We start from the raw sequence: 23,891 nt of genomic DNA, 5'->3' as shown, positions 1-23,891 counted from the left end.
TCAACGTGGCTGCGATCCATTACCTTTCCTCTTGCTGACATCCAGTGATTTCTGGCCTCCCTGATGGAATAGCGTGGCCAGTAAGTGCTGCATCCATCTGGTTGTGGCTGCTCCCCCTGGGTTTTGCCCACCCAGGGCAGGAGTCCCCACGCAGAGTAGCTGAGCTTACCGCATACTCATGACTGTGCACCCCAGAGCTCTTCCCCAGGTGCATCGTTGACGGTTTTCACCAAAGACCTTCCAAGACTACAGAAATCTGCCTGGGGTTGGTTGTCAGCTGCCTTTGGGCAGAAGACCCCAGCCCTTTTGCCTGCCTGCTTGACATGTACCACAAACAGTTTCTCCAGCGAGGCACAGCTGAGCACTCAACCTCTCTCCAGTCACCAAGCAGCAAGCGTGTTTCCCTAACATTTACATAGTCTTGAAGGTCAAATTTTCTATTTAGTAGTAATGTTTAGTAACCTGTGGTCTTCAGGCAAACAACATTACAGATGGGAAATTAAACCCTGATCTCTATGAACATTACATTCCTCACTCAGCACGTCAAATCAAGGTGCAGTCTGCACTGAAAAGGGCTTGCATGAGTTTTCTTGTCCTCCTTATTTCTTCTCTCTTACCATCATCACAGTAAGTGGGCTGTGTGGTCACCAGCCCTTGCCTCAGATAGAGCACTGTTTCAAAACTGCAGGGTATGTGTACACATCTGCCTACCTATTTATGTGGCAAACACAAATATAATAGCCAAATTTACAGTAACATGAGCTATCAAAAACACAAACACAATTCCCACAAAGTCAACAGCACTGTTTTACAGACAGTTTTAAAATCTAACTCTCTGGACGGGACATATCTCACCTAATTTTATCTGTAAAATAATTAGCTAAAACTTCATACTGAACATCTAGGCTTCCCCTCCTAGAAGCTGTCTAATTCCCATTAACTGTGAAGCTCTGCATGCTTTAGTCTCTTTTAAGATTAAAAACAATCTTAAAAAAAAAAAAAAAAAAGGCCTGACTAGACTGCACAGCTGTTCACAGGTCAACTGTGAAGTTCCGATCAAATATGAGAAAAAACTCCTTTACAGTGAGGGTGACAGAGCACTGGAACAGGCTGCCCAGGGAGGTTGTGGAGTCCCCTTCTCTGGAGACTTTCAAGACCCGCCTGGATGCAGCCCTGAGTAATGTGCTCTGGGCAATCCTGCTTTAGCAGGGGGCATCGTCTAGATGATCTCTAGAGGTCCCTTCCAGCTCTGAAATCCGTGATTCTCTCAAAGGCTGCACTTTAACCTGTGTCAAGCTTATACCTGCTTTGAATTGGTCCCACAGTCTACATAGCACTTTCTCTCAAGTTCACACAATATCTGACTACTTTGTAGGTTGCAATTATTTATTGACTTGTGTGGGAATGGGCTTTGCTGGGGACCATATTTTTAAGTTACAAGTATGGTTCAGCAGAATATATTTTTTCCTTTTTTTTTTTTTTAGTACAGCTTTAACTTGAGTATTGGTACAAGTAGCAGCTCTCATAAACTTGCCAAAAAAGTGGAATACTTTCTGTGGGAGTATAAAATAGATCGGCCACTGTTATTCTAACAAGCGCATTAGTTCCATGTGCAAGGGAAATAAAGTGCTCATTCATTACCCAATTTGCGGTGACAGCCTAGTGAGATATCTCGTTTACATTCTGATAGCCCCATGAAATGAACTGAATTCCCACACAGTCGCAAAAGGCCAAAGTTAGCATTTTCCTTAAAAAAAAAATAATAAACTCAAGTCTGCCTCTAGAGCAGATTGGCTGCAACCTTGAACCTTAAAGGAAATGAGAGGGAGAAAGAAAGAGCAAGGCACACATCATAAGAGGGGGTGGGGAAAAGCTAATGGCACCAGGAATGGAAAATGTGGGCATTAAAAGAATTTCCTATTCTAAACAATGTGCAAAGTTAAAAATACCTTCTCCTGAGATTATCCTCAGCATAAATACTCATGATGGCTATTTATAGCTGTCTGGTAGCCTACGACAAAAATTTTTATTCCAACAAAGGAGCTGTATACAAATGCAGGACCTGTTTAAAGAGCTATTAAAATGGAAAATAAACCACTCTTGCGTCAGCTAGCCATATTGGTACCCGTTTCCAATGCAGTCTAAACACTGTTTTCCTGGATGCTGACAATTGAGCATTAAATACTGAAGGGAGGCAAGGAAAAAACCTTTGGTATATTTATCACAAGCCCAACACCCAATGTCATGAAGGCCAACACCCGAGGGCCTGCAAGACAAGGTGCTGGGCTGAAATAAAGAGCATCCAAGTTGCTCAGCACTTCCATGGTCGCCCGGGGGGCTCCTGTGCAGCCAGATCCCGGGGACAGGATTGCCTGGGACTACCTAGGGAGGGACCATGCCAGGGCCCCCACAGGATTCCAGGTGCTGCAGGTATGACCCTGCGCCTCTGGCAAACCAACCAGAGCAGAGTCATGGGGCACGGTTTGCCAGCAACTAATCACACAGGAGATGCTTAAAAAAAATATTTTTCTCCTAGTCTGTTCTTCCACTTAAATCTTTTCACTAGTGTTGGTCTTTGAGGGTGGGCTAAGAAATATGTGGAACATGTTTAATTTAGAAGAAAGAAGAACTCAAATCACCACACATCTTCACAAAGGTGAAGACGGCTGTGTAAAAGTAAGCAGCCACCAGCCCACATGGAGGGCTTTGACCCCAGTCCTGGGAGTCCTGAGTGTTTTTGACATTCAAAATAGAAATGGAACAGAGAGAAAGGGAAGGATAGGGATCACATGTAGAGCTTGAAAGAAAGAGGGGGTGACTACTGCCAGTACTCGCCAAGATATATTCTTACTGTTTTGCTTGCCCTCAGCTTTGAAATAGGCAAAAAAAAAAATTAAAAGCAATTTGTTTGTGAATCTACTTCTGAAATCCATGGGAGGCGTTGCTGAGATACCCCATGAAGTCAGATTGCAGGTATTGCTGGTATGCCTTTTTAGGGCAGGGTACACCTGTGGTATGAATGGGGGAAGGGGCCTGTACCCCCACCACCTGCCCATGATAGAGTGCCGGTGTCCTATTAGATGGGTCTAACATCATGACCAACAGCTCACATTAACTCCCCGCAGGAACTATATCCTTTCTTTTTATCTCCTGGTCTCAGGTAAGCAGTTGCATCTTGGGGTGCAAAGGTAGATGAGAGAGATCCTCCTTTGTCCCTTTTCAGATCTCCCTATGAAGCATGTCTTTCAGTGCAATCACTGTGCCTGGGTCACATTTGCTAAAGACTACCCAGTTAATTAGCTGAGTTGTGACCACAGTTTGTGTTATCTGTAATTGCCTGACTGTATGTTCTGCTGCTTCTCTGTCAATCAGCTGTGCATACCCTGCATTAATTAAAACTGCAAGAATTCCAGAGCAAAGGCCTTTCTCTTCACTGCATATGTGTAAGGGACTTTGCAGTACAGTTCTGATCATAAAGTTCAACTAATGTATATTTTTCAGCTCAGCTTTGGTTTGGCTCTTTCAATTCAAGTTAAGATTTGGATTAAAAGGAGACTTTTTAACGTAATGATTTGGACTGAGTTGCAGTTCAAGAAAAGAATAACAGCTTAAACTAGTTTTGAGTTCACATTCAGTTTAAATCTTTGGTGCTGGTTTCTAATTTGTGACTCCAGATAGTACTGAAACACCACTGATTTGAAGTTAAGTGTACCTAACAGCAAAAGAGGAGTTGCTAAGTACGATTTACCTAATGCAAAGGAGAGAAGCCGAGTGGCAAAGCAACTGACATTGCAGCAGCGCATGTTTCACAGTAATAACATCGACCCCCGTACCCTCTGCCAGAAACAGAGAGCATTTTGCCCTGCTCCCCAGCCCTCTCAGGACACGCGGTTCGCAGCTCTGTACTAGGATGCAAGGCCTTTACTCTTATTTCTTAATGGCACAATTTACCACTTCCAAGCGTGTTCTTCATCTGTAGAAAATCAGAACTGCTCATTGTTGCCTTGCAGGAAATGTAGGACTTTCCCTCCTCCCCCCCTCCACAATTTAATTTGTGAAAAATGGCTTAGGATAAACTTTCCCTGTTTTCAGCACTCTTTTCTAGCTCCTAATCACCGAAACCTTCTACCAATACAGGTTTTCAAGAACAACAAGCATACAAGCATTTAATCCTTTTTTTGTGAGGATGAAATTAATAAGAACTTTGTCCCCAGAAGGAAAAACAAGCAGGAGCCTTTGACTGCCTGAATGATAAGACTCTCTTCACTTGCATACAACTCGCCATGGCAGCACCATTAGTGCAGCAAAACAAGCCATTTTGAGACATGGAATTTTAATGGCAGTTTAATCTGTTGCACACAGTTTAGCGACGTAATGAGGAGCCTATAAACCACACAAGTGCTACAGACTGACATCCACATTTCAGTCATAGTATATGGTTTTAGACACAGTAACAACCATAGCTGGATAGTACAGTACATTCTGTTCTACCAATGGCAACTCCGCAGCATCATCTACATCTGACTCTCATTCTTTCTGGTATCCAGTATTATGGCTTTTGGAACAGGATAACAACTATTATCCCACCCCTTCCCCAATTCTGTGGTCACCAGCTCACTACTCTCAGCATATTTAATTGATAAATAATGGGGAGTGGGGCTAGGGAGGAGGAAGTCTAGCAAATGGAGTTGAGTTACATAAGCGACTTTTTTCCTTTTTTTTTTCCTAAAAGTCTTAATTTATTATCTGTTCACTAAATGTACAGGCTCAACTGCCACATTCCCTTCCTCTGCCTAAACAAAGTTGCAGGCAGCTCTGTTTCTTTTGAGACTCATACCTCTCTCTTTTAAAAGGTGAACTTGTGTTTCCCCTAGTTTATGAGATGCCCAAAATACAGCTTGCAAGCAAACTGCAGAGCAGGCTGCTCTGTAAGAAAGCTCACAGCTGTTCTCTGCCTTAGAGAGACGATGCGGTCCCTGTGGCTGAGACATGGCTTCTATTCCCAGGTCTGCCACTAAGTGATTAAAGATGGAGCTTGAGGTAAAATGTGTTATGACAGCCTAAACCCGTGATGACAAAGGCACATTTACAAGAAACAGGGACGTGGTTCTGGTTTAAGAGAGGGAGAAAAAAAAAAAAGAGAAAAAAAAAAAGAGGAAGGCAAAAGCAGGGAAAAAATAATAATCTGATACGGCCATAGCTGCTATCCCAGATGGTGAATCCAGTTCACAAATGCCAGAAAAGTACCTTCAGTCAAAGGGTCTGGTATTGCTCCTGCCCTATTTTCTGATTGCTTTCCCAAAAAATCAGCATCATGTTTGTTAGTTTTGGCCAGAACAAGTCTCCAGATGTCTTCCAAGTCCTTCTCTCACACAGACACTCAGCAACGCATTAACTGACCAGTCAAGATGTGACTCTAAAGCTTGCACGGGCGTTTGAAAGACTCTTCAGTCTACCCTTAAACAAAAGCTATACCAGATGAAATCCCACAAAATCCAGCAGAAAAGGGCTACAAGGAGGTGCTGTTACTCCCCTCCAGCTTCTGGAAGTGTTTATTGAATAAATAACAGAGCTGCTGCTCCACAAAATCCCTATAGGCTATGCAAATCAGCTCATGCCATCTCAGTGCCAGCCACCCAACAGCTAACAAGTCCAGTGTTATCGGGCTGTCAAGCTAATCATCCTCCCTTGCCAGGGGAAATCATCAGCACACGCACTGCAATCTCTCCATATCAACATCCAAGAGTCAACAATAAGTGAGTGGCAGAGATAAACAAAGGCACTGCATCCAATTTTCCATGCAACGAAATACACATGGAGTTTTTATTAAATGTAATCAACAAAGGTGGGCCAACCTCCAATCTAAAGATCTAAAAACTTATGGAGGAGGATTCTTGGAGCCTATTGCGAAAGCTGCTTTTCATGGCTTCTCCTTCTAAAAAGGCCCGCACCAAAATGAGGGTGCTAAAAACTGCGGGCCTGCATGATTTCTACGTCATTTCCAAATAACTGGAGCTTGGACAAGATCTAATAAATAAATAGGCAAGCAAAAAGGATTCATACATCCCGTCTGATAGATTTTTGGCTGTGCCACTGAATCCCTCTTCACTCTCTATTAGCAAAGCTAAAGGAACAGCACTACCATGTTACAAGGATGATGCAGGAATATATACATTTAGTAAATAAACAACAAGCTCTCGGATGCTCTGGTTACAGAGACGTACAAAGCAGCTTGTATTATGAGAGAGGCACTACAGTGCTAAAGGAAGGGGTAAAAATAGTTTAAATGGCATTACTATTCCCAACAAAAAGAATCACTTCAAGCTACTTTTCAAGCAGTCTCCTCTGGCCAAATTTCTTTATGTCCTTACGCTTACATCCTTACTTCATCTAATTACTTAAGGTTTAAAGAGTCTGAATTCTAACGAGCAAGGAGATGATCCTATTTAAAAAGTCTTCATTTTAACCCCCTTCTGCAACTGTGTTTATCATGGAACTTATCCTTTACCGGAAGGACAACTTGAAGACACTATACAAGTAGGCCATGAACCTGCAACCCATTCCCTGTAAGAGCTGACAATTCAGATGACAATAGCTTACATTTACAGAAGCATCTTTCATATTAAAAGTGCTTTACAAACTATAGAGAGACATATCTCTAGCAAAATGCAGTTACTGCTTGAGTAAAAGGTGGCAGTCTACAAAATCATGCACTCCAGTGGGACAAGGAGACATTTTAGCTAAGAGCAGTCAATGTTGCTCATAAAAATGGCACATTCTTTACCTCAGAGCAGTGAAGACCTCAACATTTACCATATGCAATCCAAATAAAGACAACATTCAGAATATTTTTATTAAAAACAATTGTCTTGAATACAAATGGCCCAATTTACAATATGTTGGGTAGCTGCCGGATGTCGATAGAAAATGAACACATGCTGTAAATTCAGTGCTTGGTAATTAGGAAAATGTGCATGTTTCCCAAGTCTGCTTCTCTGTAGGTAGGACTAAAGGGCAACATTATGTCATTTCCCTTTGCGCAGGACTCCCTATTGACTTCCATAAAGAATTTGGCTTAAAAACTGATGACAGGGTACAGCCCAAGTTGAGGGAAGAACAACCAATAAATAAAGGAAGACGGGCTGGTGACGGAAAAGTCATTCCTAGTCACCAAGACATCTTACCAATATTTTCTTCCAGCAGTATAACGAGGACAGGACAGATGATCTCTGCTCTCAGTTATACCAATCCTTTAAATCCAGAGTAATTGCTAAACATGCACAACCACTGAAAACAGGATTCAGACTGAAATGAGTAAAAGCAAGCCTTAAAACACTGAATGCAACATAACGTGAAACAGCTATGAAGCTATGACACAGCCTGTTAAACGGGTCCTGAGTTTAACTGATGGCTAGCCCTTTGTCCTAGATCTATCCTGCTTCAAAAAATATTCATTAATAATTGTGTCTATTTCAGAATTCTTCTGTTATCAGTAAGCATTGACATAAGTTTAAAAGCTTTCATCAAACTGCGCGTTTTGTGATCTTTGCTCCACTTCTGTGTATTTATGCATTTATCTCCTCAAAGCAAGATACTATACCCAGCAAAACCATGCAGCCAATGGGCTGCAAAGTCACATTCCCTCCAAAGCCAGCATAACCACAAGCATGCAAGACCTATAATGGTATCAAAGTCGGTACATCAGGATCTCATTGTAAGTATGATGTGAGCACGATAGGTGAAATCAGGATGGAGTCAGCGAAGCAACAGGGAAACAGATGAAGAAAGTTAGACTTTTAAGAAGTGAGTCACCAAAACAACACCTTCAAGCGCTTCTCTTTTCTCAAACGGTGTGAGAGCTGGTGATACAGTTAAAGTCTTTCACTGTCTTCATGGTTTATTAGGTACTGTATTAGTCCATCTGACAATAATCAGTAAATGAAAAATTAGATTACAGACCCATTGACTATGCCTAAACATTTCTGTTTTGCCTTGAAGATATATTTTCTTCTTTCAATTTATGTATATCCTGTACATATATTCAGGCCTGACAAAACATGATGAAATTTTCATTAATTAGTAAGAGGGGTTCTCATATTAAATTAATCACCACTATATTCCTTCTCTTTAGAATATTGAAATGACTCATCCATTCCATGAAAAATGTTGGTGAGAAATAAGACAATAGCCCTGAAGGAAATTATGCAACCCTCCAGTATAAGAAGATTACATGCTAATGAGAGAAAAGAGTCACTAACTTGTACAAGAGAGAAGTGGGGGAAGGGGGAATTAAACCTTTTCCTTAAACAAATTCATCTTGTGGCATTCCAGCACAGACAACCCCTCCAGCCATCATAACTCACTGGTTTGAAAAGGTCATTAGCACTCTATCCCATTTTGTTGGGAGAATGAAAAGCCAAATTCATGGGCATGACATAGAAAATTTGCCCTTGGTATTGCTCTGGGATGACCCGAACCCTGAAACCTTACTGTGGAGTTTCTTAGCAGCATTTTTTATTAAATGTCAGCCCAGCACATACACACATATTGTCTACATGGTATTCACAATTATATCCTGCAGCCACAGTGAGCACAGCAATAGCATCAATACAAAATACATAGTACTTCACACTCTGCTTTTCCCCCCCCTCTTTCTACATTTCCCTACCCAACTATTTCTTTCTCCTCCTTCTCAGAGCAGGCTGAACATGTGGCACCAGACACATGGTGCCTGTGCTCCATAAGTAAGCTGCAGTGGGAAGCACTTTGTTATCCATGTCACTGACCTTCAGAGGAATACCCCACTGTGCAGGCTGGACCATAAAAGGAATCCATGTGTAGCCAGTGTTTAGAAAAGCCATCTCCTTGTCTTTCCCAGCTATGGTGCTGCCTTATTAAGACGCTGGAGTAGTAGCCGCTGGAGAATCTCGGGAATGTTCTGAGCAACAGCACCCAAAAAAAGCTTGTCATTTTGTATAGGCTGAAGATGAACATGAAAAATCTGTGAGGACTATTCAGTTTAGCAGTTGCAGGCTAGTAAAAGAAACCTATTCTAAAGAAACTAAATCCATGCTATCCCTGTGGAAATACACATGATTTTTTCCTTTAAATCCAGTCATAAACATTTTCTGCTTTGGAAAAAGGGAGAAAACAGACTGGATGTTGAGAACATCCATCTCGAGGGACAGCATGATGTCGCATACGAATACAATGGTATAACCATCTCATGAGTGGCCAAAAAGACAAAAAAATCATCTGTGCGCAGATCATCAGAAAGGCTTTCTTCTCCAGTCTCCACTGTGCTCTGGTCCTCTCACAAGGTGATACGCACTCAGTGGGAGGAGTAGAGACAGCCTTTTGTGGTTGTCAACTTTCCAATTGTAAGTTTTTTGTGAAAATTTGATTGATAGGTTGTGCTGAAAAGTTTTTGAATTCACATGAAGGCCACAAAATATTTTCTTCTTTTTTCACCAAGAGGTCCATTTCACTAAAAGCCATTTACACCACCTTCTTCCTTTTCTCTGCTCAAAAATACAGATGGAAAAAGTTTTATTCTTAATGTTAAGGAAGCACTGTGCTCTGAGGCAAACTTCCCCCTCTACCTTTCTCACCACCGTATTATAACAATGCCCTTCAGAAATACCCAGGATTTATACAGAGTATCTGATTTTCTCCTTATCACTAGAGGGCCGGCAATTTTATAAATGAAACCAGCTTGCTCCTGTAAACACTGTCTACTTGCTGGAATTTTGGTCAATAAAAGCATCCTCCCCACCCCCAGCTCAAACAGACATATTTCTGAGAATTAAGCTATTACACATAGGAGCCCCTCTTGTGGTAAGAAGTTGTATGTCTTGTGAACAAGACTGTATGTGTTCTTAGTCACTTCTGCAGTGCTTTTCTCACTTTAAGATTCACTCAGATTTTTCTTTCTGGTCTCTCTCTCTCTTCATCTTTGCAGGATACCCCGCTGAAACAGCTACATCTAATAGTCCAAGCTATTGCAGGCATCCAGCTGCCAGGACCAGGAATAGCTGTAGCCATTGGCTGACTCCACAGTGGCTTGTAGCAACTCCCTGGGCTCTCTGTTTCTTGACATGTGGTCAGTAGCAGCTGGTGGATGTGCGTAACATCTGATTCACCCATCTAATACCAGCCTTCCCCTGCTCTGTACCTGACCTCATACAACATGGTAACATGAAGGGATCGGAGGTAGGTGAGTGTCTGAACTTCCCTGTCTATCATCATGTGTGCCACCCAGCTCTCCACAGAGCCATGTTAAGAGCAGAAACAAGCAGCTGTAAGAAGGGGCAGGATTTGCATGGACAGTGAAGATCAACAGAGATTCCTCATCCAGGAGTCCAACACCAATGCACCTCATCACAGTCACAAAGACCTTGTCTGTACACAGAAGTTTACCTCAAACCTGGTTTGAAACCAAGTGCATTAAATCTATGCACTAAACCTCCCAGTCCAAACGTAAGTGGGCTTACCCTCCCACGCTGTTTAGCAATGAGACTCCTCCCTTGCATGAGGCTCAGCCGACAAGCAGTAAATTCAGTCATGGTGATTTGGTTACTTTCCACCTTGTGCATTTAATTGACTTAAAAATTTACCATGACATACATCAGGTTTAAATCATACAAAGAGGGCTCACAAAGAAGGGGGCACTTGTTCACGTGAATCAGTTTAAATACCAGTAGACAAGATGTTGTCTCGTGCTGGTATAAGAGGGAAGTACTAGTAAGGAGAAGTAACTTAAGAAAATCTTTGAAGAAAACGTGCTTTTGAGTGCCAATTTTCAGCACCTCTCTTATGGCCTCAGCAAAAGAAGAACAAAGTCTGCCTAGAAGATAACCTCTTGCTAGAGCAGTTCTTGTTGTTGGCTTAAATAATGTCTACACTGAAAATGGGTCACAAGTTACCTCAAAGGAAACCAAGGCTTGTTTTCAGCAAATGTCAGGGAAGAACAAAAACCTTAATAAATATTTTTTTTAAAAAAACCAAAGAGACAGTCACGACTAGCTGTTGAGTTACAGCCTTCCCTTGATTTTTTATGTCATGACAAACTTGCTGGCCTTTTTTCAACAACTATCCAGCAAAGACTACTAATAAGCAAGTTTATTTAGTCCAACCAACAAGTTTTGACATAAAGGGGAGAAAAACAACATCTATTTACATTTTCTTAATGTCAACCAACACAAGGCTAACCTTTAACTGTCAAATACACTACCCACTGGTTTATACTTTCCAATAAACGAAAAGAAAAGCTTCCTGCTTACTTTTCCACTTCCCATCACCCTTTCTGCTCCCCAGGAAAAGAAGGGCTCAGCTGCAAGCCTGACACAACTACTGCTCCTTCTAGTCTGTAACCATATCACTTCTGTTAACCTGACCCTCTGGTCACACTGCATGGCACCATCCATGGGGACTGGGCTGTCACCAGACTTCTTTTCTAAGGAGCAGTTGCCTACTGACCTTATTTCTGGGCAGGAATATTTCTTGATCTGTGCACTAATGCCCAAGAGCACAGCCATCTGATGTCTCCATTCTATGAAAGACCTTGATCACACAAGGACAATCTGCTGGCAAGAGGGACTGACTTTGTTCAGCACAAGCTAATAAGTAGGTTATGATGAGAAAAATAAAGCTGCTTATAAACATTTATCTTCAGTAATTAAAGCTTTGTTTAAAGGCACAAAGCCAAAAATGCAGGAGCTAATTGGCCAAATGAGATGCTGCTTCAAATTGAAATCAGTTTGGAGTTTCATTTGGAAATCACATTTTCCCTCTATAGTTCTTTGAACTGAGCTGTGAAAGGGTAACTTTGCCCAGGCTGCCAGCAATTTGATAGTGTTTACACACTATGCTTATTCGTGTGTAAAACTTGTTAGCATTTGACTTCATTTAATCTATTATCCCTGCAAACAAATTTGCCTCAGCTTTTTAAAGTGAAATCTAATCTTCTGATTATCTGGTTTAATTTCAGATATTAGATCATAAAGACATTAATAAAATGCAAATTCACACTGACAAGCAGATGGTCCTAGAAATCCACTGGCTAAACTCATTTCCATGTCACTTCTTAAAGACTCTCACAGTCGTGTAATAATTGCAGTTTCTATCATGCTTAATAACTTTTACCATTCTGAGCCCAGAATGCCCTGAAGAATAGTGACACAATTAAGCAACACGTTCAACAACGTTCTTATTCATTTCCAAGTCTGGAAACTTGTGGTTTTAGGGCTGATTTTCTGTTACTCTGTTTAGAGAAAAGAGCAAATTAAACACGACCTTCTGCAGCAGCCTTCCCTTTGGTGGTAGGTAGGTTACCTGGTTATAGGCTTGGAGGGGGCGCTTTCCACCCAAGAATTTCCCAAACTCCTTGGTGCTTCCAAAGCAAACCTGCCACTCTGTTGAAAGAGGCGAAAGATAGGGCATTTTGCCAGCTGTCTGGGTGCTGGATTTGGGCTCTCCTCCTAAAAGCTTGGCTGGTATAGTAGATCTAGTACAGAGATTACAGAATGATATTAACATACACGTGGGATTAATATCTGAAATATGAAGGAACTGATTTTGTTGTCTGCTTAGGAATTGCAGTGGGGTTAGCTCAGTAAAGCTTATGTTCTGTATGTCTAGCTGTTTGGAAGAACAAAGCTTCTTCTATAAAACATTTCTCCATAAGGACTTTAAAGAAAATATAACCTGCAAAACACACAATAGCTGTAAAATTAAGTGGTAGAGTTCTACTCAATTTTGCATATGTTTGATTATTTCCTCCAGGGCATCCGAAATGCTACAATAGAAAAGTTTTGTCTACTGTCCACCCTCACTTGAGAGTGACAGCAGTAGGGTGTGCTTTAATGAGCCACTGGGTCATGCTTTTCTGTTTGGGTTAAGAATGAGCTCCAAGAACCACAGAAAAAGTGGTCAATGCAATGTGAAGGGCCGAACTCATCTCAACAATCCAAATATGTGCTGTCAGTCCTAGGATTCAAGGTAGCTGTGAAGACAGGTTAACAGCTGGAGCATTTTGCCTCAATTTGTTCTCAACCATCACACACTTCTGATCTTATTTATTCATTGTCTTAATATTTAACTCCTGGGTAGAAGATGTCATCTCTCAGCTCTACCAGAAGGTGACTGTTTTATGGAAAGACAAGCAGAAATCCTCAAAGTATTTAGAACTTCAGGATATATGAAGTTCATGGAGAGATAAAACCACCGTAGCTCTTTTTTTAGTGGCAAAAGAGGCTTGGACCAGACAAAGGGCACAGCCCTCACAAGGACAGAGGCTGAACATTTTTGGAAGTACTGTTCTGAAATAAGTCATGAACATTGGGAAACTACACGTTAGGCATATGCAGCCAGCTTCTCTTATGTTTAAACATGCACTCATTGAAAACTTGTATTAAGATCATATTCTTCATTCCATTACACAAGCCTGAATCGAAGCATGGTCTCTGAAAAATCTTAAAAAATGTAACCAGGCATTTGGGAGCAAGACATGGTCAAGTCCCAGTGTTTCAAGAAGTAGGGGATAATTAAATATGTTCATCCCTAAACTCTCAACAGCGTTTAACATTTGTCACTAATGTACACTCTATACCAGAGATAACTCCAGTGTAGGAATGCGAAGCAGTTTCAAAAGCTATCTGTGGTCATTCAATGTTGACCTAACATGAATACTCACTTATCTTCACTGTCCTGGACAGGAGAATGGAAATTGTCCACTTTCTGTGGCTGACAAGGATGACCTTTCCTTGCTCTCCAGAAGCGTAAAGACACTGTGGCAACAAGTATGTCCTGTCTTACCCATCCAGAAGATAAGCAACAGGCTCCTCATTAAGTCCTGCAAAGGCATATCCTGGCTGATCACGCTGGCTTTACCTTCTTAAGTTGGAGAATCAGCCCTTTGTATGTATATCTGAGCTACATCAGCTTCAACAGGAGCACTAGCAGAGTAAATGGCACGTTAAATGTCTTGCTGGTTCTGTACTTACCTTCACAAGTCTGGACCGAAATTCACTTGACTTCTCTTTCAGTTGTGTCAAGATAAATTGTGGGATTAAGTATGTGTCATCTTTTAACTGAAGTTGTATCAAGCAAGTTACCACTCCAGAAGACTTTCTGCCTGCTGCAGGCTGTTGCCATCCCCGACCCTCAAGCTGACTTATTTCTATGAGCATTTCCCAACCTACATTCATGAACATGAACCACGCTGCCTTATAAAACTGTTTAAGTGAGAGGCTGGAGAGAGTTTGTGGTTGAACCGTTGCATGAATTATTTTTTTTTTAAAAAAGAATCCTTACCTACTATTTTTAGTCATTAATACTATCAGGAACCATAAAGCTTAATGGCAGTGTTTTTCTGTCTCCCCTACCCACTTACTCTTTTGGGGTATGTTTAGTAATATCTTATTGGTCTAGTAAGGAGATAAGCCCTTTAGTCAGGACAGCTGTGTCCCCTATCAGGCGATCCTATGCAGCCCACTGAGTAATATGGTAGTTTTAGAAAGTGTTTTTAGTGAGTCAATGCTAGATAGCCACTTCTCTTTGCTGTATGTTCACAACAGGATGACCAATATCTCTCCTTCCCAGTCAAATAACCTCTAATCCCTGAGAGAAGAGCATTGTACAGGGCAAAGCTGTGGTTCAGATTCAAAGTTCTGAAAAAACTTCAGCTAAATGGACACCAGTCTGATGACGACCCTAAGACCTTCTTGAAGTCTGCAGTAGTGATGGTACGGCAATGAAGTAAATTGGATCAGCTTCCTAGTATAATTTTTGAAAGAGCCCCAGCACCAGGGAGAGGTGAAAATACATTGCTGGGGCAATGGCAAGTCAGCCAGTCGTAAAATTGCAGTTTAAGTGCTAAATAGATTACCCTGAGAGCTATTCTTTAGAGAGTTCAAGGGGCCAATTTTTGTTCTCAATTATGCTGAAGTCAAGGAAGTGGGTCTATTGTCACTTCAAGAAGTATTTCACCTCAATTTTTCACTGCATCTGCATGCAGCTGTGACAGACCAAAGTGCATCAGCAAGATACTCACAAAGCACCACCCCTCCAGACACACGCTCTCTACCTAGCCCCAGGCTAAATTCTTCCAGTGTCAGTTACAACATCAAAATGACAAAACCTGATGGTTTTGTTCAAGAGAACATCTTTTACTGCCCAGGAAGAGGAACAAAGCAGCAGGTGGCATTTGTTTTTTCCCTTGTTGAAAGAAGTCAATCCCCTGTGCTTCAACTACATATGGGATTTTTCCTGTCAGTTAAGCGCAACCCATTTCTGTGATGGCCCCAATACTCCAGCACGGTATGTACCCTGTGGCTGGGAAGGCAAAGCGTTCATCCAGCTCCTTCAAGGCTGCCACTGAGACTGTCTCATAAATCATCTGGCTGGAATAACTCAGGTAGGGCTTAATGCAAAGCCCATTGAAATTGGTGGAAAGCTTCCCACTGACTTCAGTCAGCTCTGGACTAGGACCTCAGGGCTTTATACAGCCACCATCCCAGGCGTATCCCTCTGCCTCTGAGGAACAGGATAAAGCCTTGGCTTTGCCATAGAGCAGTTAGAGACGTAGCACATTCCATCACCCAGATGGCTGGTATGTTCTATTTTCCCTGACCTCACACCCGATCAGTACAAATCACATGCAAAATGCTAGCAGACGGGCACAGTTAAGGCTGCCATACTTGGTTCTGGGTTTCCCAGCCTATGCCTGGAAAGCCTTGTTCCCCCATGAGGTACAAGAGCTGCTGGGTCTCTGCCAGCCTGAGAGCGTGCAATAAATCTGACAGCCTGGGAGAAAGCTGGACAAAGCCCCATGTGCCTGCTGTTGGCCACATGCCCCCTAGACAGGTCTGCACTGCTACTCCAAACGTGCTGATAGGCCTCCAGAGATCCTGAACAAATATAAACAGCCAAAAAATTCTGGCTGGAAAAAATTTCTGGGTGGGTGCAGCAACCCCATATGGGGAATCCAGGAAGTGTGAGATGCCTTGTAATGGTAAGAGCTTAAAATGCAAAAAAACCATTAGCTTTCTGAGTTGCTGGCAATCTAAATCTGAATTGCCACAGCATGAACTACTAGCCAAAGCACATGCCAGGGGTGAACCACGCTGTTGGCCTTTAAAAGACAAAGCCAGCATCTCCTCAGTATCAATGCTAAACATATCAACCCAGAATGCCAGGGCGACACAGCACAACAACGCACCATTTCCAGCAGCTTTCTAATGGGAAAAAAACCAAAAACCCATAGCCTAACATCAATCCTCAAGGATCAAACTCACACTAAGCATGTACAAACATTAGGCATAAGTGGCTGGACATCGGTGGCTCCAGCATGACAGACACTTGGGAAGCTGACAGCACATGTATCCTGACCACTCCTCACACAGCCCCTGGCCCCTAGGGAAGACACCATAAGGTCAAGTCACTCCCTCTCAGGCCTGTGGTGCATAAGCCCATGCTGCTACAAGGCATCTTCACCCCTCGATCTCTTTTGGGCAATGGGTGTCAGGCTGGGAAGACACGCTTTCCGTGTGCCTTTATCCCAGGAAATGGCAAAATGCGTCACTGCAGCTGGCAGAGTTACAAATACTGCTGCTTGGTATGGCTGCTTGCACTTCTGGGTTTACTGTTCAACTCAAAGGAGCCTAAACAGTGTCTAGGAGACCTAGGAAACGTGTTACAGCCTACACATAATCATTTGCCTGGTCGTCTCCCAGTGGAAATGCTTACAACCAACCGTGGTTTCCCCATAGCAAAGCTACAGTCCCCTGATGGGAGGGTGCAGGGAAATGCTCTGGTGCCTAAATAGCAGGTACCAGTGCTCAGAGCTGATGGAGCATTTTCAGGCTCCGTGCTGCTCTTTAGGACTGCACAATCCAGTTGATAAAACACCTGCAAGCATTCAGACAGAGGGAGGTCTGGCAAGCAGATTGCTGTGGCTTAAGACATATACAAACACATTGCAGTCCTATTTTTAAAGGTGAAGATGATCCCCAAACCCCTAAAAATAGCAATTCACCAAAAAAGAATCCAGTGTGACATGTTTGTTTGTTAATAACTGCCCAAACGCTGCTGCCTTCAGCGGGGCGTGAGCGGTACAATGCAATGGGGATGGATGCTCAGCTCCTCCCCGGCGTTGCCCCTTCTGGGGCAGGTTACAGGAGGTCCCAGCTCCCAGAGCCGCATCTGAACTTAAGAACCAGGATTTGTTATTGTTAAGGCAAACCAAAACCGAAAAGGCCAGACTAAATTATTTTTAAGATCTCAAGATTTTTAAAGCAGTCTTGTGACTTTTAAGGGTCTGACTCATGGTACTTGAATGCTTGATGCTGGCAGCAGCAGAGGGAGTACGGCAAGATTTAGCGTACAGCAATTTATTGCTAAAAGCCTTCAAATGTGTGGGAAAGGGCACGGAGCGCTTCTGCAGAAAACAGGGAGACAGGCCCAAGCCCTTCTCCTCCGACCAGGCTGCCACCCAGCCTGCCTCCTCCACAAAGGTTACCACACAAAATCCCAGTAAAGCCGCCCCAGATGTGGCAAAAAGACTTCCCAAAAGCAGGCCTGGGTGGATGGGGAGGGGACTGTTTCCCATGTCAGCGGCCACCACTCTCTGGCCCACCCTCTTGGCTTCCCCCTCAGGCACAGGCAGGGATCACGGTCAGCCTGCAGGGCTCCCCAGGGACGGCTCCTTCGAGGGACACGGGGGAGCTGCGGACTGCGGCTTTTGCCTCCCCAGGGCTCTGTTTTCCCCACGCGTGATCGGGGACAGGAGTTGGGCCAATGCGTAAAATCACAGGCCACACAGTGACTTACAGATTCACCTGAAATCATGGATTTCGGCTTCCATGGCGATGAGGGCAGAGCACCTCATCCCCAGCCCTCCCCCCCGGCTGTCACTGCCTCTGCAAGCCAGCCACGCCACATGGCCGATGCCCAGACCTCCCCACACTGATGCCCAGGCCTGCCCACAGCCTCCCCACGCTCACGTAAGAGCTTAGAGGCCTTCACAGGGAAGGGCGAGTGACATTTTTCCACAGTAGAAAACACCTCCCGGACTACACCCCCCAGCATCCTCCACAGGCTGCCCAGGGCCTCTATTAGCAACAAACCCTAAAGCCTCTGCCTTTTCCATAAAAAGATTTTCTTAAAGCAGAATTACACTAGAAGTATGTAAGTACTATGTGCTATACCGTTCACTGGCACGGGCTCTGCAATCCCTCTCACGCTGCCCAACAAAAATATCGCCTGAGGCCCGGGGGGGAGCCCTCTGAGACGAGAAGGTAGCTCAGTGCCACGGCACATTTGCTCCTCTGCCTTTTGGGGTAGGTCACCGACCAGGTGACGGCTGCAAAGGGAGGCTGCCGCCTCATTTCCCTTTGGCCACCACGCTTCACGTGAGTTTATTTATCTGCAGGCAACGCTGCTGCTTCTCCAGAGCTCAGGGGTTCAAGCTTGTAGCCCGACGAGAGCTCACATACCCAGTGGCAACACTTCCTTCGGAAAGAAAGGCGGCCATTGCGTCTCATCTACTTCCCCCCCAGGTGTCATCAACATCCATCAGAGAGCCCTGCTTATGCAGCAGGGCCTTCTTAAGAAAGCTCGAAGCAGGCATACAAAATATATTTGGTATTGCATCCTGCTGACTTCCGTTTAAAACAGCTGTGAAAATGTATTTTCTCCTATAGCATCCTGAATCCAAAACACTATGACTTTTATCAACACATGGGAAAGACCAGAAACGAAAATGAAGTCCGTACTCAAAATTAAATACAAAAAAGAGAGCAAAAAGTGCTTAAATCTAAGTTCCTTTTTTTTTTAAAAAAAATGACTACAGTGTTAATAAACTAAATCAAATCTTTGTACCAAGCAGACATTACAAAAATAAATGGAGCCTGACTTTCTGCCTGCTAACTCCAGTGTAAATCATGGGAAATTTCATTAAAGCAAACAGAACTGTACAGGTGTAAAATGGGGTTAATGAAATGTCCTTCCCAGTATTTTCATGCTGCTTCTTTCATAAATTGACATCATCGTACCCATGTCAAGTTCTGTTCTCATTTGCACCAAAGTAAATCTGTAACAAACAGTAGCAAACATGGCCCTCGTTGCCCACATATAGTGGCTATAAATGAGTAAAAAGGGGCAGGCAATACAAATACAACAGCAATTGTGCAGTAATGTCAGACAATTCACAGACATGCTATACTACATATACCAAGTGCATCTCAGCATTCAGTTGATATCATAAATTTAGCTCTGTCTGAAAAGACAAACACCAATCTGTTCTGCACAGCACTCACTCACATGGCATCTGAGCATGAGTTTTCCTATCAATAAATTCACATGGGCTTAGTCCACCTTCGTTATTTACATTTGTCTATATAATAAAATAACTAGAAGCCAGGGCACTTACAGCAGCCTAAGGGAATTAGACACCAGACACCCCTGAATTCCAGCCTCTCCCACAATATTAACTAAAGCTATTTTATGGCACATATCGTTAGCAAGGACTCTTTGGTCAGCTATAGCATACTTTGGAAATTAAGACAGAAATCCTCAAAGCCACTGCTAATCAAAGGTGAGCCACCGGCACCATTTTCCATACGTAATACCTCACCTCTCTGCTTCAAGGCGCATTTCCTCACGCTTTTGCCTCCTGAGTTCTCTGCGGCGTTCAAAGTCATCCATGGTGGGTGTTCAAGCGTTCAGAGCTCTGGAAAGATCCAAATCTAAAAGGGAGATGACCACTTAGATGAGACAGAAAACACAATGGATGCGTTTAACCAACTGAGTCCATTTAGTTTTGTTTTGCTTTCTTAACTTCGCTGTAACTATTTTCTTTTTCCATCAAAAAATTTAACTTCCTCAGTATTGTTGAGATAAACAAGATTAATGAAATGCCTTGTAGGATAAACATAGCCCATGCCTGCATTTAGTTTCCCAGTTAAAATTAAATCAACATGCTTTAAGTAAGGACTATATACATCTGCTAGCTGCAGACTAGCTATTTGTAACGTCACAAGTCTTTTCTACAAACAAAAGCAAAAATTCAGCAGGATTTTAACTTTAAGCTTCCATTTTTTTACTGGAAGCAGTAAAACCTCTGCACAAGAGATTTGTTATTTTCTTTAGTTGCACAGATAATTAAAAGTTTTGCAAAAGTTAGCCCTCATCTGTCCGTTCCCACTCCACCTTCAAAAAAAGAGAAAAGAAACAGAAAAGAAGAGAACATAAAGTGAGAAAAGAAAGAAAAATAAGAGAAAAGGAAAAGAGAAAAGAAGGGGGGGGGGGAGAGAAAATAAGAGAGAAGGAGAAGAGAAGAGAAAAGAAGAGAAGCAAAATAAGCCGCGGCTTTTAAATACCACCCAGGAGCCGCCAAGCTATGTATAAATCCTGCTCAAAGAACCCAAAGTAGCAATATTTTTTTTGTAGTTTAATCCACGCGTTTTCCCCGTGCCCTACCTTCTTCTTTATGATTTAGTCCATGAAATATTTTCCCCTTTACAGTTCTTCATATACAAAGCCTTTCCAGCCTTGGTTTATATCCCATCAAGCCGAGTATTACAGAATTCCCCTGCAGCCCCCAAACCAAAAATGACTACCAGAAAAGGGAAAGCTGTTCTCTTTTTGTCCCTGCTTTGTTTACAGAGCTGTCAGTGGTTAGTTAAACTCTGCCTGGAATCTGGCATTTAAGGCCTGCTCTAAGATTGCTTCCTGTGCAGGGCTGGAGGCCTCAGCTTCCTCTGCAATCCTAGCCTAGGCGCTGCACTCAGAGGACTTCCACCCCCCCACAGCCCCCCCCCAAAAACATTTTCCAGCCCGTTCGTACACGACCGGCCATTTACGCCGCAGAGAAAGCCAGCGTGCAGAGGCAGACTAAAATTTTCAAAAGGTGGCTTGTGAACTGCTTGCCGTTTAAGGGAAACAAAGCCAAGGTGCATTTGTAAATTATTTTGAAGCGCTCTGTTTGCAGATGTCGATCTGTCTTGTGGCTTTATATTCCTGCCCGCCGGTGCAGCGTCCAAGCGCCCTCCCCATAAAATCACTGGCAATCACAAAGTCTCTCATAACTTAAGGGAATCCGTGGCTTTTTCTGCCCCCTTTTTTGGATTAAAACATTGCTGAGGGCAGGGGTTTTGTGAAGGTTATTTTATTAGTTTACTTTTCCCGGGGGTGTTTTTCTTTCTGATTTGTTCCTGGATTGGAGGATTTAAAATTTTGTTGTTGTTGTTGTGACTTTCTTTGCATTTGGCTGGCTGGGGTTGTTTTGTGGAGGTTCAAAGGGAATGTTAACTTCGCAAATCTGATAATGACTTTACAATTGCTGCTGCTTTTTTTTTTTTTAATGCACAATTAGATGATATATATAAAAAGCAAGTTGTAACAAGACTTTTTTTCAAATCTTGTTTGTTTATTCTTACCACCCTGTACCCCTTGAAGAACACAGAACAGCAAATCTGCCCCTTTCTCCTGAGAAGTGTTTTCATCTCAGCCTATGTGTGCAGCTAAATCCTGCCTCAGTTCCTTTGCTAGAGGGCCCTTGAGTTGCAGGACTGATGTGGTTCCCCCTGGCTGAGAGATGAGGATCAAAGGAGGAACAGTAGACTACAGAGAGCAAGCCTGAAGGAGCGTGCTGGGTTTCTGTGCACAGAGGGCGGATGGCTGTATCCACAGGAACTAAGACTGCACCAGGCAGCAGCATTTAGTCTGTGGAGTACAGTCACCATCAGGGATTTAGAACATAAATAGCTGACTGTTAGGCTGACACCTCATGTGCTAGAACTGAGAATCCCAAAGGTTTTTTTCCCCACTTGACCACCCCATAGAAGACATGCTTTGACATCTGATTTATTTGCATTTTCATCACTTCTTACCCAGCCAGGTACGTCCCTCTCTCCACTTCCTTCCCTCTCCCCCGCTCCAGATTCTGTGCACCCACATTTCCCCTATCCCCTCTCCAAATGTCCCAGCCACTACCTCCACCTTTTCCCCTTCCTACATGGTCCTCAATATCATCTCTCATCTCCAAAAGCTCAATCTCTCTTTCTCCTGAGGAAAGCTGAAGAGGATAATAATAACAACCCAGAACTATTTCTGTTCTTCCTCCCATCTTTCCTTCCCAGGAGTGTAGAGGAGATTGCACTGCAGTCGGGAGAAGTTCCCTGATGCAGCAACCTTTCTCCATCTACAGGGTATTTTTCTGTTGTTTGATGAAGGTCAGATAGATGGACGTCTTGGGAGGATGTGTGGGGTTTATTAGAGTACAGTGTCTCCTCTCAAAGGACTGAGGTCCAGCCACTTCACAGCATTCAGATGACTTGCAAGTGAAATCCTTTTTTCAAAAACGAGGAAGGCACTTGGGAAATGGAGGTCAAGTCAAGAGTACAACTTTCAGTTAGCAAAGCCATATCAGTGCAAGAAAATGAGTCATCAGCTAGGAGGTCCACTTGAAGTCAGCTATTCAGTGCTGTTCACTATCTTCCCCAAAACAATTTGTTATCTATCAGCCTCTGAAAACTTCTAAACTGTAACTTCATCACTCTCCCTAAAAATATTTCCTGTTTCCACAAAAAGAGAGTATAAAATCAGAGTTTCTCAGAGCATCTTTGCCTCTCAGAAGATTCAAAAATTACTTTGTTAAAAGTAAATGAAGGTACCAATTATTTGGAGTGTTTTCTACAAACCATTTTTGGGAGCATGCACATTTTGATGCTTCTTTTTTAAAAATGAAAATTGTTCATGAGTGAAAACATCCAGGGCCAAAATATAACACACCACCCAGCTTCACTCCAGGGCCTACCTTCAGAGCCAAATGTGAAAGTATCTCTCTGTATGACCTTCCCAGGTGTGCAAAGAAATTACTTTTTTTACGCTTTGACTCCATCTTTTTTTTTCCTGTTACACATTTTTAATAATTTGGTGTCAGACCAAAAAAGTTTCATATTTCTGAAAAGAGGAAAACCATCCCTAAGAAAACTGTTTCAAATCAAAAGCAATGTTTCATTCAACCAAAAAAAAAAGAAAAAAGAAAAAAAGAAAAAGTTATATAAAAATTTTGGTTTTCAAAGTATGATGGAAAATGTTTTGATATCTCAATTTTTTTCTCTGAATTATTTCCAGGTATGTTTTTCACCTAATTCAATGAGAAGTCGTCAATAAATTTTAAAGAAGCAGAAATATATATATATTTAGAAGTAGATGTCTGAAACTATCTGACCAGTTCCATTCTCCTGACATCCACATGCGTATGCAAATTACTGGGGTATGGGCTACTCTTACACTGTGAAAGGGTACACCACAAAAATTATCATTTTGTTGCTTCTATCTCAAAACCAGACCCTTAGCATCTTTTCAAACTTTACACAACTGAAATAACACTGAAAGAATCTGAAGTGAACTCTTGGGAGTTTTCCACCACCAGACTTAGAAGAAGGATCTGTGGAAGAACAGTACAAAGATCTTTGACCTTGCTTAAAAAAAAAAAAAAAAGAAAGAAAGAAAGAAAGAAAGAAAGAAAGAAAGAAAGAAAGAAAGAAAGAAAGAAAGAAAGAAAGAAAGAAAGAAAGAAAGAAAGAAAGAAAGAAAGAAAGAAAGAAAGAAAGAAAGAAAGAAAGAAAGAAAGAAAGAAAGAAAGAAAGAAAGAAAGAAAGAAAGAAAGAAAGAAAGGAAGAAAGAAAAGTACCTCTCAGAAACTACTCTAGATAATTCCTGCTCAGGACTCAGATTTTCCACAGCCTCACCTACAAGGGTCTTCTCAGGGTCCCTATCTCTTTTGATTCTGAGACTGAACCTTTAGATCATGGGATGTCTGATGAATGCTGTGGTGTTCCTGAAGGCATGGTAAGAAAAACTAAGAGAAGACAGATAAGCAAAAT

At 42.5% G+C, this 23,891-nt stretch overlaps 1 protein-coding gene across 11 annotated transcripts in view; it reads right to left on the bottom strand.

Moving 5' to 3' along the window:
- The window catches only part of CALD1 (caldesmon 1), a 197,374-nt gene that overhangs the window by 74,562 nt on the left and 98,921 nt on the right, over positions 1-23,891 (bottom strand). For 8 of the 11 annotated variants that reach the window (XM_074585194.1, XM_074585231.1, XM_074585260.1 and 5 more), the window contains one exon: positions 19,634-19,745. In XM_074585194.1, the coding sequence (XP_074441295.1) occupies positions 19,634-19,704 (71 nt within the window). In that variant the 5' untranslated portion in view covers positions 19,705-19,745. Of the gene's footprint in view, positions 1-19,633; positions 19,746-20,478; positions 20,988-23,891 lie in introns of those variants that run through there. The other 3 variants (XM_074585212.1, XM_074585277.1, XM_074585292.1) reach the window with 1 other exon arrangement.

The sequence above is a fragment of the Larus michahellis genome, chromosome 1 (assembly GCF_964199755.1).
Source record: "Larus michahellis chromosome 1, bLarMic1.1, whole genome shotgun sequence".
Lineage (NCBI taxonomy): Eukaryota > Metazoa > Chordata > Aves > Charadriiformes > Laridae > Larus > Larus michahellis.
This window is presented reverse-complemented; position numbering and strand designations above follow the sequence as displayed.